At 41.2% G+C, this 15,494-nt stretch overlaps 1 protein-coding gene across 1 annotated transcript in view; it reads left to right on the top strand.

Annotated features, from left to right (window-relative positions):
• The window catches only part of MEGF10 (multiple EGF like domains 10), a 67,685-nt gene that overhangs the window by 32,272 nt on the left and 19,919 nt on the right, over positions 1-15,494 (top strand). Inside the window, exons 9-12 of the mRNA XM_059492773.1 lie at positions 965-1,139; positions 1,949-2,069; positions 4,485-4,648; positions 7,468-7,570. Of these exons, the coding sequence (XP_059348756.1) occupies positions 965-1,139; positions 1,949-2,069; positions 4,485-4,648; positions 7,468-7,570 (563 nt within the window). The remainder of the gene's footprint in view (positions 1-964; positions 1,140-1,948; positions 2,070-4,484; positions 4,649-7,467; positions 7,571-15,494) is intronic.

Raw genomic sequence — 15,494 nt, 5'->3', positions numbered from 1 at the left:
ATCCTCTTCCAAACTGGCTTAATGAAGAGAAGGTTCTTGCTTGGCTGATGGGGTGCTGTGGTTTTATTTCCTGTTGGATGCTGCCATGCTATTTTTCTGCTTGATCATGTTTCTCGGACAGTATGCTGCTGAGCTTCTGCAGGGTTAGGAAAATGGTCCTGTCAGAGTGGGAATCTAACAATAAATGTTGAGTAATTTAATGGTTTGATCCTCTTAGTATTTGTATCCATGGACATCTGTCTTATGGTAAAAACTGTGTTTCAGCGAGGTTTCTGCTCAAACAGAGAAAAATTGCACCCTTTATTTCTTTCCATCTCATCCCAAAATGTCTGTATGTTGCATAATGTTGCATTTCCCATTTTAATTGGAACATATTTTTATATAAATACACCAAATTGTGTTGTGGGAAGTAAAATCATCTCACGCAAGGCCCTTCACACAACTCATCTCCAACGAGGCGGGGGGTTTGGGTGTTTTGTTTTGGGTTTTTTTTGGTTTTTGTTTCGTTTTTTTGTTTGTTTGTTTGGGTTGGTTTGGTTTTGGGGGGTTTTTTGGGGGGGTTGGGGATTTTGTTTGGGGTTTTTTTTGGTCTTATGTAGAGAAGACAATACTTATGCCACATGTAGTCCTGAATTACTGAGTCAACCTTCACTTCAGCTGTCACCCCATGTCTGGGGAGTGCTCCTGCAAGCCAGGCTGGGCTGGGCTGTACTGCAACAAATCATGCTCGCCGGGCTTCTTCTTGTTTTGGTTTTTTTTTTTTTTTTTTTTTTTTTTTTGTTATTTGTTTGTTTGTTTGGGTTTTGGGGGGTTGTTTTGGTTTTTGGGTTTTTTGGGGGGGAGGGCTTGAGGGTTTTTTGGGGGTTTTTTTGGGGTTTTTTGGGGGTTTTTTTGGGTCTTATGTAGAGAAAGCAATACTTATGCCACACGTAGTCCCGAATTACTGAGTCAACCTTCACTTCAGCTGTCACCCCATGTCTGGGGAGTGCTCCTGCAAGCCAGGCTGGGCTGGGCTGTACTGCAACGAGACGTGCTCGCCGGGTTTCTACGGGGAGGCGTGCCAGCAGATCTGCAGCTGCCACAACGGGGCCGACTGCGACAGCGTCACCGGCACCTGCACCTGCGCCCCTGGCTTCGAGGTAAAAGGGTCTCACTTGCACATCCCACAGCTTGGGCAGCAGATTCTGCAGGGCGCCACCCCGTCCCTTTCTCCTCCGCTGCGGTACAAGGGAAGTGAGGGTGTTTGGGTGGCACAGCTTGTGCTGTAGGATTCTGAAAAATCAGCATTTCTGGTCGGGTCTCACTGCTAAAATAAAGGTATTATCAGAAAGGGAAGTTACTTGCTTTATAAGATGTTGAGGGCGTGCTGTTGAGGTGTAAGTAAAGGCAGGAACGATGGGTTTCAGTCATCAACTCCTCACGCTCCATCCACAGAAACTCCAGCCAAAAGCACTTCTTTTTATACTTCAGGACAGATTATTCTGCAACTTTTACACACATTTGCTGTTACATGTGCTTTGGATGCTAATCTAACATTTTACAGTATGACTGTTCTTGTGAAAGTAATAACTGAAAACGTCAGCCAAATTAGCTCTTAAAAATATTTTACATACTCACATAATTTACCATTAGACTTCTTTCTTACTGTGTTTTGACTTCATAAAGAGCTTTTCTATTATTGTCCCCTGATCCAAATCTAACCAGGTGCTATGTGACTTGAGCTCTCAGAGCAAACAACAGAAAACTAACACTTACTGAAAATAACTTTAAAATACTTCAAAAGCATGAAGAGTGTCCCTCACCCCTAAATTAAAGAAAATTTAGTGACAGCCTGGGACATGCATGGGCTGTATTTTTGCTGGCTTTTGTATCACTTGAGTCAGTTGTATTTTCTGAGACTCCTCAGTTGGTTTTTAGGCTCTTTTTAGACTCTTCTTTTATAATTCAGGGTGCATCTTGTGGTACCCCTTGTCTCCCTGGGACATATGGAGTGAACTGCTCCTCCGTGTGCAGCTGCAAGAATGGGGCCACCTGCTCACCTGTGGATGGCTCTTGTGCCTGCAAAGCAGGTAAGTGTCTCCTCAGATGGGTTTCATTTCCCTGTAACTGTAAAAATTAAATTGGGTTTTTGAAGCAGAGAAGAGGAAACTTAATGAGAAGCAGACACTTGATGCTTCTGCTGCTCTGGGAGGTGAAAACAAGGAAAATGGGAAGAAAACTTGTTCTCTGCTCTGTCAGGAGGTCTGTGGGGTGTACCCTTTATCTGATGTCAGCATTCCTAATCAAAATCAAATGGAATCCCAGAACGGTTTTGGAATTGGAATTACATAACTTTCGTATTTGTTTTTAATTAATGGTTTTCATTAAGTTTTAATAACGTGTTTTTAATTAATCATAATCCGTATGTTGACTATAAGCAGTGTGTTAGTTTTGAATCCCTTTTAGCCACAATTCAGCAAAGTTTGTCATAAGCAGCTGTTGTGGGAAGACTTGGGAAGAGTTACTGAAACTTGATGTTTTCCTTGGCTAATTTTGACATGCTTCAATGAACAAAGCCTGGGGGAGGAGAGAGAGAGAGAGAGAGAGAGAGAGAGAGAGAGAGAGAGAGAGAGAGAGAGATGTGTTGTTTAAAATGAGTACGAGAAGTGCAGAATTTATGGGCTACAAATACATTTTGCAGAAACCAGAAGATGAGGAAGACAGCAAGATAACTAAGACTCCATATATGTGTATTGGAAGCTCCCTACCTGTGCAAAAGATAATAAAAAGAGTAAAAAATACAGATTAATTAGCCTGAGAAGTGAGGAATCTATTACCAATAGAGGACAGAATGCTATGTAATGAAAGAGAATTACGTAATTTAGAACCAATGAATAATAATTTCTTTGTTTGCTAAAAATGGATAAATAAGTGAAAAAGTTTTGTGTCTGCGTCTGTGTGGAGGCCAGAATTTTGTCAGCAACACACACACACACAGAGCCTGACCAGGTAAAAACCAATGCCTAATTTGCTGACACAGAACAGTGCTAGAGGGGTTTAATTGTAACAAGGATTTTGGAGGATTTGGTAACAGTTTGGGTTGGAAGGGACCTGAAAGATCATTTTGTTCCACCCCCAGCCATGGCAGGGACACCTCCCACTGTCCCAATGTCCAACCTGGCCTTGGGCACTGCCAGGGATGCAGGGGCAGCCACAGGGCCAGGGCCTGCCCACCCTGCCAGGGAACAATTTCTAATCCCCAATATCCCATCTAAACAGAGTTTGCTAGACAAATATCCACTAAACTTTTCAGAGACTGACACTGTTAGATCAGTTACGCAGCAAATGTAGAACTTCTGCTCTTTCCAGAGACAGTGTGGCTGCTTTAACCCTGTTCAGGTTGATACTGCAAAGCAGCTAGCTGATGAGGATAAAAATATTCCTTGCAATGCAGAATCCTATGTTCCTGGTCCCCATGCAGTTTTAATCACACTACAGTGAAAGAGGACAGCAAAAAGTAAAATTAAACCGAACCTAGGTACCTGTCATGTAAACAAAGGAAGGTAATAAATCCTGGGAAGACAGCTGAGGGAGAGTGACTCAATTTCCTAGTCAAATTACAAAAAATACATTTTTTCCTGAAATGACCCCTGAATTTGAAGTTACCAATGAAGCACGAGGCAGCCTGATTGCTGTGCATGTGTTTTGCATAGCCTATTGATCAGTCTCAGTGCAGAATTATTTTTCCCTCCACTTACTGTAAACAAGGTACAAAATTAGAAACTTGGCCTGTGTCACTGGTGATGGTAATATGTGACTGACTGCCTCACACTGTTCCTCTTGAATCTGATGGATGATCACATTTTAAAAAATCTATTCACATCCCAGTCTATCCAGTCTGCAAACCATTGGTATTGGGCATGATCAGTGGTGAATGCTGCATTTTACGGCTATTTTCCATTACATTTCTTTTTGTATTTGGGGAGAAGTATACAGAAATTCTCTAAAAGGTCTTCTGTGTTTCCTCAAAGGATCCAATTTTCCAATTTATGCAATACTTTTTTTTTTTTTTTTTTTTGTTAGATACATGTTAAAACCATATTACAGGACTGTCTGAGTTGAATGTTGGTGGAACAATTATGAAAGTAGCGGCTTGAGCGTAGGGAAAATATTCCTAATTGTTTCCAGGCTACACCTTAACACTCTCACTGTAGTTTAGAGCTTCTCAGTGAAGTGTCAAGGTGTCTCTATTTCCATTTCAGATCTTCCATCAGTCTCTTTTGCTTGTTGGCACGCATCTGCAGATGTGTGCTGTGCACAGATGTTACAAGGTGCCCTTGAACACCTTTGTTCCAACCTGGACAGGCCCTCAGCTAAAGCAGCTGATAAATCCTGCAGTGAATTTTACCCCAGTACTGCCCATCTCAGAGACATGAAACATCCTCTGAGAGGAATGGGGGAAAACCTGGTTAATTTCTGACTTTAATCCCTTTTATTTTTGTCAGGTTGGCATGGTGTGGATTGCTCCATAAATTGCCCCAGTGGCACGTGGGGACTGGGCTGTAACCTGACCTGCCAGTGTCTCAATGGAGGGGCTTGCAATGCTCTGGATGGAACCTGTACCTGTGCCCCGGGATGGAGGGGAGAGAAATGTGAGCTCCCGTGCCAGGTAGTTTAATAATTCCTCTGAATTTTGAGTTTTTTGTGGGAGAGTATTGGGCAGGGAGGGGCATCTGCCATTCTTTGTCTCCATGGGGATGAGTCTCTTTGGACCACACAGGATGGGGCACTGGCACTAAAAATTCTTCTAGCATTTCTTCATCAAATGCTATCAAACTGCTACTTTTAAGTGTAAATAATTAGAGAAAAATGCAAAAAATACACCCCAAATCAAATAATCTCATTTTAACTACTTTTTTCCTTATGTCTGTGTTACAATATGAACAAAGAATTTTTATTCCTTCTCAGTCAAAAGTGAGAAGCTACTCTTACCACCAGTTCCATCACAGGTCTTCCTTTTTCTACTGGAGCTTTGGCTTTTGCTCTCTCCCAGACTTTGGAAAATCAGAAATCATTGTGAGGACAATGGAATGCTCCTTATCAGTTCTCTTCCACCTTGTAATCTGCAGTTTTGGGGAAATAAAATACATTAATTCAAATACATAATATCAGAAGTTTTTAAATCTTAAATTTCCAAGTGGATTTGTTTTATTGTGTAACTGGTTTCACTTATATTTTATACACTGAAAAGAAGTATTTTATAAAAAGTGGGTTTTTCCAGGGTCCACTGTTTTCAGTGATGGACATCAATTTTCTGGGAAACTTTTAACAAAACTAATTATTAAAATAAATTGCTCTTTGCCCTTCTTTTCCCTTCCCCTGTCAGTTGTTAACTTTTGCAATATATCCGCAGAGCAGGTTGTTGGTTTGATATAACTACAAAGGAATCACCTGAAGGGAGCACACACCCTGTAAATATCACATTTAAGCTTCTTTCAGTTTGGACAAGCTCTACTGAGCAATGACATGATGAGAGTAGCTGAACTACAGCAGAAAACTGGAAATCACCTCATTTAAAATGAAATTTTTTTCTGCTGAACTGCACTAGGAACGCTCAGGAGTGATTTTTTGGGTCTCTGCTTTTGGTTTTAACATGAAGCACTCCTGTAGTGAGTAAAGTGGCAAAGAAAATGCAATATATTCTGGAAAGCTGCTGGCAGTACCACCTGTGTGCACTGTTTCCAGCAATGTATCTCCATCAGAAGACTGATCTTTCTGTTTCCTCAAGCAGCTTTGTTTGTCACTTAGTGCCTGATTCTGATGAGACCTCCCAAGCTGCATTAGCTCTTCCAAAACTGACATTTAAAAAATACATGTATCATTTCAGAGCAATTGCATCACTATCCCAAACTTTTTCTGTATCAGATAACTCAGCATGCCCAAGCTCACTGTCTTCGTCTCCCTCTCTGCATCTGTATCAAACAATGTCCATAAGCATTTACCTATTTCAAATGCAAATTCTGCTTCAAAATTCCAGAGCAGGGGAATAAACAGAAATTGTTTATTCAAATAATAATAAATATAATAATTTATTAAAAAATAGTTCAAGTACTTCCAGTTGTCTAAAATGTTTTTCATGTCTGAGCAGAGACTTTATTTAAATCGGTGTATTTCAATTTGTTTCGGTAACTTCAGAACATTATTATCACTGCTCAGATTGTTGTTCCAGATTTGAACTACAGTTTGGACTTCAGTCCAAGTACATAGCAGGCTAAAAATACTGCTTTTCAACAGCATATTTGAGGATTTCCTTTCATTCCAAATCTGATTATATGCAAAGGAAACGCTTAATCTTTTCTTTTTCTGTATGTAAAAATGTATTGTTGAGATGAGTGAAAGGCTCCTTACACTGAAGTAATGTAAGATTTTGTTCTACTTTAGACTTGAAAGACTGGCAGTTGAATAGCTAAATCCTGTGGCACTCGGTTGAAATGTATGCATGAACATCAAAGAACAGCAGATTAATTTTCATATAGATTTTATTCGTATTTTTAATGTGACTGACACTAATTTTTAGCTTTGAATGTAAATTATTGGGGTTTAAACCTGACATGATTTTTTTCCCTTTTTTGCCTTTGCTGTGGGTAACCCTGAAGTATTACTGTAAATTATACTGGCTTTTTTCCCATGCTCTTTTTTAAAATTTTGTTCTGCCACTTTTTATTCAAGATCAATTGACTTCTATACTTTTCCTTGTTTGGAGATTGTAAAGAATCTGCTCTTCTTAGTTTCTTGGGTTGATTTAGTGTGAAATTATCCACAAATCTGTATGCCAGCTTCCATGGAAGCAGCAAGAAAAGCAAATTCAAATGTTTAGATGTTTCCCATGAAAAAAGAAATACACCAACAGAGTGATTCAACTTGTGACTTTCATCTCTTGTTGGTTCAAAAAATGTTGCATAGGTAAAAATAAAGTTTCATTTTGTGCACTGTTCCACAGCCAAAGATTATCTCTTTTTGATGGAGTATTCGTTGTAGTGCAGAGAGAAATGTTTTTAATCAAGAGAATTGTTTCTAATTAAAAGAAAGTGATAGTTTGCTTTATTTATGCAGTGAACCTCACACTGAAGGTATCTCGTAATTTAATGGGTTTCACTCATTTTCTTTAAAATTAAACCTCTGTGTGGTACCCATTTTGACCCTTAAGCAGAGATCTCAGAGTCTGATGCAGAAGGGAGACTTAATTCCTTTAGTCTGGTATTTTTCAAGAGCGCATAATTCATTCTTTATCTTCCCCCCTTTAACGAAAGAACGAAAGCGAAGGATGCTGACACGATCCAAACGCCGCAAACATTTTCCATTATTAACAGCCCGGGGATTCAGGAGAGGTCCGTGGCTGCTCGTCGAGGCCGGGCTGACCCTGCCTTGTCTCTGCTCTGGCTGCCAGCTGCCCTCACCTGCGGGCTGTTGTGTTCTCTGTTGCCACAGGATGGTACCTACGGCCTGGGCTGCGCCGAGCGCTGCGACTGCAGCCACGCCGACGGCTGCCACCCCACCACGGGCTACTGCCGCTGCCTCCCGGGATGGTCAGGTACACACACACACCTGGGGAGCACACCTGGTCAGATGGTCAGGTACACACACACACACCTGGGGAGCACACCTGGTCAGATGGTCAGGTACACACACACACCTGGGGAGCACACCTGGTCAGATGGTCAGGTACACACACACACACCTGGGGAGCACACCTGGTCAGATGGTCAGGTACACACACACACACCTGGGGAGCACACCTGGTCAGATGGTCAGGTACACACACACACCTGGGGAGCACAGAAACAGAGCTCCCCCCCCGCAGGGGCACCTGGCTTTGGGGGAAAAGGAGGAGTTGGTGAGGCTGCAATGGCAAAGAGCTCCCCGCTCTGTAGCCGCTGTGCTGCTCTTGTGACTCAGAGGAGGGGAAGTTTTCCAGTGTGATCTGCACAAAACTGGGAATGGAAAGGGAGAACTTTAAAGCTTGGGCACCTCCGCTACACAATTCCTTACAAAAGTGGTGATGAGCTGTAAATATCCATGGTTGTTGTGGCAGCTTGGGGGTAAAGCATCATGTACAGGAGCTCAGGAGGCTTTGTTCAGGCAGCCAAGAAGAGAACAAACCATTGTCCCGACTTGTCAGCCTCCTAACTTGTCTCAAACCAAGACAGCTGTGCTGCCATTTCAGTGTCTCAACCCTTTTTAAGTTTCTCTGCAGATACTTTGTCCTCTACAAAATTTTCTCACAATTTTTTTTTTTTTTACAATAAGATTTCAAGGACTATTGTCAGTGGAATCATTCACCAAATTTTTGTTGTTGCACCCTCTTGCTAGTGGAGAGCAAGATTGTTTGGTTTTTTTTTGAAAACCTGGGACTATGCAGAAAGGCAGCTATCACGAAATGTTCCCTTTATCTCTAGGAGGGAGTTTTAGGTCTCACAAGGATTTCTAAGCTTTAAATTTGGAAGAGCTCTTTGATCTTCTGTAAAGTTTTATTAACACTGTAAGTTTGCCCCTCTTGGAGTGTTGCAGCTGCCTCTCTGTGATGCTGCAATGTTGCAAGGATCACACAGGTCTCACATCACCTGTCTGTGTGGGCTTCTTCCATTTAATAATGAGAAGTCAGCATGAAAACCAAACCTTAAATGAGCAAAGCATGTTTGTGCTCTGAAAATCAGTGATTTGTATTTTATTTGTGATTTCAGACATTTTCCACTCTTCTGTAAACTAATGTTTGGCCTAACTGATTATGTAGGTTCATAATAGAATTGTTTTCTTTTTATTTATGGTGCTTTTAGACAAAGTAGGTAGAGGTGAGCTTATAATCTCCTCGGGTAGATAGGTACAGTCTTACTATTGTTTTTTTCCCAAACCTTTATTTTTCTATGCTCTTTCTTCCTAGCTCTGTGGATGGATTGCCAGCATCTTGTTTGAAGTACATAATACTTGGTGTCTGCTATTCAGGTTGATTAACCGTAGCTGATTACAGCTTACCTGCTGTTTTTTCTACTTTCTGTTCAGATGAACATGACTTTTATGATTACTGGGGGTAGGAAGTGGAAATCTCTAGGGGATGCAGATACACAGGCACATGAAAAGCTCCTGCTTTGCTCTGGAAAACCAAACCTCTCTGTTGTTTACTCATTTTTTCTGTTTATTTTCTCTTTGAGAAGGCTGTCTCACCATTTCTTGTTAGTGTGAGTGAGAGGAGCTTTAAGAGCCAGCACTCACCTAACTGAGGCAGGAATTCTTTGAGTTCTTCCCACAGTCTGCAGTGTGATTTGCATCAGCCACTCAGATGCCTGAGGAGTGCAGAAAATAGTAGAAGCTACCTGAGTGAATTACAAAAAAATACTATTAGCCTTATACCAGCTATTGCTGTTTTTCCTGACACTACTTTGTGTTTATTTTGTTATGATGTCAATGTCCTTGACTTTCAGGTAGTTTTCAGGTAATTGTGTGTGTGTTTGGACACATTTCCACAAAGTTACATTTGAATCTGCTGAAAATGTGATCTCATAAATTACTAAATGTATTAATCACAGAATACCCACCATAAAAACATGGGAAGAGTTGCTGATCCTTAATGGTGCACGTAGGTTCACAAGTCCTAAGGGCACAGCTTGAAGTACATCCTGTAAGTCTTCTAAAATTGAGACGGACAATCAAGGTCAAAATGTGTTAATGAATGGATCCAGGTTAAAACGGGCAGTTTTGAAAGGCTAGATTAAAAATCTAGCAGCATTTTTTATAACATGCTATAAGAATTACCTGGCCAGTGTGATATAACTAACCCCGGGTGTGACAGAGGCTTCAGGTGCACCTTGACTATGCTTGGATTCAGGTATGGGAAAGCATAATGTATCAATAATGTAGATTATATAATATATAATAAGATAAAGACATAATATATATATTTTTTGTAGTGAAATCTTACTTCGCCTTTGTTCTTAGAAGGAAAAATACTTCACAAGAAAGAGACTTGAGGCCTTATTATTGATAAAATGGAGCCCCCCCATCCCTGGATGATGTCACCAGAACAGCATGTGTGTGACAGACTAGTTTTGACATGTTGGTGATGTCTAGACACACTTTACAACATCCACAGCATAGCTCACTTTATACTCAGTGTCTGGAAAAAAAAAATCCTCCTCCCACACTTCACATGTCAGAGCAATACCCAGAGAGGAATCCAGGCTTTGTGCAGATGCTTATATTTGGAATGATTAAAAAAAAAGGAGTGAATGCTTCAGGAAAGGGCTCTCAAATAGCTCTGCTGTAACAGTGCATTGCAGGAATAGCAGAAGATTGTAGGATTAAGGAGGGAGGTTGTGCATAGGGTTGTGTGGAGAAGCAGGTGGAGGTTGTGTGGAAAATACAGGAGCTTCTAAAATGACAGAATTCTGTGGCTTGGCCTTTTTTTTTTTTTTTGTTTGTTTGTTTTTGGTGTTGGATTTGTGAAAGGAACCATCAGACTTACAGATATACTAGTTTTGGGTGGGTAGTGTTACCTACCTAGTTGAAAAACAAAGAGAGGGAAAACCAGATTTTGGGTTGGTTTAATGCTTCTCTAACCCAAATGAGGGATTTAGTTGCTTAAAATCATTGATGTTGAACAGTTTTAAAAATAAATACATACTAAAGAAGCTTAAAAATGTGAACTTGTGAGTATCTTTTGGTTTTAAGCACAAATAAATCCATGACGCCCAGGTGAACTTCCCAAAACATTCTGATGCCACCAAAATAACACAGACTTTCCAAGAAGGTGCTTTAAACGCAGCATTTTCCTCAGCCCTGTGGGCAGAACAGCTATCTGCACTTCCCCCAGGGAATTCCATCAGAGGGAACAGTTTATGTAACTCTTTAGGAGCAGATGAAGGAGTGACTACACAGCTGTCCCAAAAGGCTGGGGAGCAGGAAGCGCTGCATGGGAGGGAGGGTTGGTGACCTTGGGGTGTGAGGGAGCTCTGGGCTGCTGGTGTTGGCACGAGGGCTTGGCCTCAGCTGCCCACTGCTCAGCACTGAGATGCTCTAAGGTCTGGTTTTGTTAAGGAGTTTTTCAGTTACTTTTTGAGCATGCTCAGGGTGTTCTCCTTATTAGGTTCTGCATAGGAGTAAAAGTTCAGTTTTCGACGCAGCTATTTTTTGTTAAAATAGTTTTAACACTATTATTGGGTTAAAAGAGTCAAGAAACAGTTAAAATTGACTTTCATTAGATCTCTGTTTTTATTTGGGGTTGCTGGTTTTCATTGGGGTTCTGTTTCATGCTAAACAAAAGCGATTTAGGTTTACAGGACCCCTGTTAGAAATCCTGTGCTCTTTTGCAGTTTGCAGAGTGTTTTCCCTCTGCAGCAGCTCAGTTCTGCTTAGGGAAGGAAGAGTTAAGGGTGATGTTTTTTTCCTGGCAGCCTGACCATTCCGTCACGTTCCAGGAGCCACATGACAGGATGGCACAAATGAGAAACGTCCGCCCACACAGAGCATGATGTCTGCCCCAAACTCCCTCATCCCTTGACATTTTCACTGTATCTTATAAATAACTTCTTTTTCATTTGGAGGGAAAGTTCTTTTTCATTTCTCAGTAACCAGAGAGTGGAAAAGAGTAAGAAATATTAAAATGGAAAACAGAAGAAACACACAGAAAATATACTCTCCTGATAGTTAATGATAATTCTCCTATTAAATTATACCAAAACTTTTGGGTAACTTCCACTATAAAGGTATATCCAATACTTCTCTCAACAAGCAAACCAGCAAGCACCATGATAGTTTCATCCCTTAATCTTATCTGTTCTGCAAACAGCTGTCAAAATAAATTTCTGCCAAATTTCCTGAAAGATTAGGGAACTCATATTCTTGCAAACAGAGGTTTCGCATTAAAGCATTAATCAATTAAGTAAAGCAATATGATTAATTAGTTAAAATGGCAAAAGCTTTTTCCCTCCAGACAGTTTATTGGTGTAATTGCAGTGATGTGGGTGTTCCTGATCAGACACCACTGCTCTGCTGCCCCTGCTGCAGCACCTTTGCGTTTGCGAGGAGACGTCACGTCAGGGTGGCGCCACACTTGTTACTCTCAAAATCGATTTAAAGGCTATGTGATGCCAGGGATTATGAAATACCACCAGTCTGCTATCTGGTACCAAAACAATGGCAGTGGTTTGTGGAAAAGACAGATGCAGTAATACCAGCCCACATTTCACCAGCGGGCAGAGCATTCACCCACAGGCTGCAGCAGGAGGGGTGTCGGTGACTTTTTCTTTGCTGGACACCTGCTGGCATTACTCAGCTCACCCATCACCAGATGTGTTGTTTCTGTGTCCTTCCATGTGCCCCTGACAGTATTTCTGAGAGGCACATTTGTTGCTGGATTATGAAGGGGAGGTCTGACATCTGACACTCACCCTGCTGGTGGAAACGCCCAGGTCTGCAGCTCTGCCTTCACCCTCAGCTTTCCATGAGTATGCATTTTTCCCTGTCCTACAAAGCAAAAAAAAACAGAATTGGAAGGGTTCTGTCTCACCTTTGCAGCAAAAATGAGCTGCTGCTGTAGCACCAGTGCACCCAAGCCAAGATTCTCTTGTAAAACATAACTTTCCCTCCATTGCCACCAGTTCCACCTGGCCTGCTGAAGGATGAGGCCCCATTGGGAGGAATACTCAGTGAGCTGAAAAATGAAATTACTTCTGAGCACTCTCCCATGATAAATTACAAATTTGCTTTTCAAGCTTGGGGAGAGGAATTCTCCAGTAAGAGTTTTGGTTCCACCCTACATCTGGGTTTCGCTGTGTCCGTGTGTCTGTTCTCTGAGCGCTGTCGTGGATTTTTATGTGGAAGAAATCCCACCCTTTTAGAAAAAAAAAATAGCTTTAAATCACTGATTAGATGTACCTGTTTTCTGCCTAGAAGAAGTTGAAAAAGGGAGAAGTCTCATTTGCTGGTGGCTACATAGGGATTGATAGATGAAAAGAAGAGCACCTCTGGAGTGGGTAACAGTATGCAGCAAGAGTGTGGCCTTCAGAAGGATACTCCCAATACCTCAAAAGGGATTCTGCTACTAAAATTTGCAGATAAGGATTTCTGCCTTTAAAGTCAGATGTCCTTGTTGACAGCCTTTTCTAGCTGGCTTCTGACCAAAATTTCCAGCCATGGCTCTCCTGCTGCTGCAGGGAAGCAGCTGAAGTCTGAACTTCTGCAGAAAAAACTCTGATCCTCTCATTACCTCCTCAATTTGAGACACTTAAATTAATTCCTCTGGCTACCTGCAGCAGTGGAGTAAGGTACCACCCTCCCTCAAAGACAGTGAGGGTACTTTGAAATAGTGCCTGTGACATTTTTCACCACCTCCCTTTCTTTGGGCTGCCCATTATTTGACAGAGAAATTAGGAAAGTAATTCCCACCATCAGAAGTGGCAGCTGCCTTTAACAGAAATGTCAGGTTTTTTTCAAAAATGAAGGGCAAGCACTTGGACCATAATGAGAAAGCATCATGAGCTTTAATGACATCAGGCTTCCTCCAGCTTTTGAAAGTCTTGTTCCTTCTTTACTTTGGGCTGCTACATATCCAGTTTTGCACTGGCACATGGGAAGTACACCAGTATATAAATAGTTTTTAATGCTGAGGGGTTATACTGGAAAGTTCCATGTGTATTAACATAAATTGCACAGCAAATAAAAGTTCTTCACAAAAAAAATATTCTTCGTAAAGTTTGGGTAACCTTTTCTCAGACTAATGGAAACATAGTAAGGTGTAAAACAGCACTTACTCCAATAGTAAATTGGAAGATAATAAGAAATAATTGGTAATTTCCCTCCCCCCCCCACTTCAAGTGCTAAAACAAACCAGCTCTTTGTTGATGTGACTCGGGTGGATCACGGAGTCTCAGCTTAAAAATACAGCATGGGGAGTGTGCAAATGCTCTGCTAGCATGGGCAGAAGGAGTGGTATCCCTGAAGAATTCTTCACTTCATTCATGCAATTACGAATGCTGGGGGAATGCTGATTGGGATGTGAGGCCCCCAGCATAAAGCACTGGGCATTAAATGCACGAGCATTTCTTCAGAGCAGCTTAGCTGAAGTTTATCATGACCATTCAGCTATTGCCTAGCAACTTGTGAAGGCCATCAAAGAGCTCTTTGTCCATAGCTCTGGCAAAAACATTTTCTCAGATATCCTTATCAGTATCAGAACCAACATGAAAACTTAATAGAAACAATTTTATTGTGTCAGAGATTAATACTTGCACGAAACTGTGGCAGTCATCAACCAGTTGGTAACACTGTTGTGAAAAGTGAGTCTAATCCTGCTTTGCAAGTTCTGGTAAAAATGCTTTTTTTTTTTCCTGAATAATTTCTGGCTTTTCTATCAAAGCATAGCTTTCTTTGCTGAAATTTCATTAAAAGCATCACTTTGGAAATTAATTTTTAATTTTTTTAAATCCCTTTAATATTTCTGACCTCTTCTTTCTCAAAAATACACAGTTGGTTTTTACAACCATAAGATATGAAGCTCAACTTGTTATTTTTAAGTGCCTTGTGAATAATAAAAAAATAGTGAAACTGAAAACTATTTTAATAAGTAGAGATGCAGCAAATAACTAAATGATTTTGGCCTTGCTGCATTGGTTCTTTACACTCAAGAGGAGTAAAACTGATTTTCCTAATGATCAAGAGTGAATATAATAAAATTACAGTGAAACAGAGTAGTTGTCAGCAGTCTTTCAGTGTGTTACGTTGTCATCACTGTTACCCGGTGACATTTAGTGCACACTGTTTATTTGCCAAGTAGAATGATGCCATTCTTCACCTCCTCGTAAGGGATGAGAGTGGGAGATAAAAAGCAGGTTTTTTCAGTTTCCCTAAGGGGTGTTTTTCCCTGACATGTACTGAAGGAGCCTTTTTTCCCCCTTTTTTAGTTTTTAGTGGTATTTTTTGTCTGTTTTAAGCCCCGTGGCTCTGTGCAGCATGGGACCCATTGTCTTCCCCATCCCAGCGTGCCCGCATCACCCTCGGACACTCCGCTGTCATAAAGCATCCTCTGTGCACAGATCAAGGCAGTATAATTGAGCCTGGTGTTATTGTATGTCACTGGTCTACATAATCTCAGATAATGCACTTTGGTAGCTCTTGGCAACCACGGGCTTGTTAATAGTGACCATTATACACTGGGCGCTGCTGACACCCATTGATGCTGTGAAAAATGGCTTTTCTGCAGCAGGGTGCACCCAGTGCAGCTATGTGGGATAGGGCAGATAACCCTCTGAGGGGCTCTGCCTGTGCTTGCACAGACTTGGAGACCACATTCTCGAATTTGGGAGCACCAGGAAAAGCAGCAGCTGGAAGAAGTGGTCTTGTTTGTGGGGGGAAAAAAGGAATTAAGTGCAGTGATGTCAAAACTGCCCTTGTGCATCAGCATCTATCAAAGTCAAACCTCTCTCTTTAATTTGCTTAAATGAGTTGATGAAAAGTTTGAAATAGGC

Source organism: Ammospiza nelsoni, chromosome Z (assembly GCF_027579445.1).
Source record: "Ammospiza nelsoni isolate bAmmNel1 chromosome Z, bAmmNel1.pri, whole genome shotgun sequence".
In the NCBI taxonomy this organism is placed as follows: domain Eukaryota; kingdom Metazoa; phylum Chordata; class Aves; order Passeriformes; family Passerellidae; genus Ammospiza; species Ammospiza nelsoni.
This window is presented reverse-complemented; position numbering and strand designations above follow the sequence as displayed.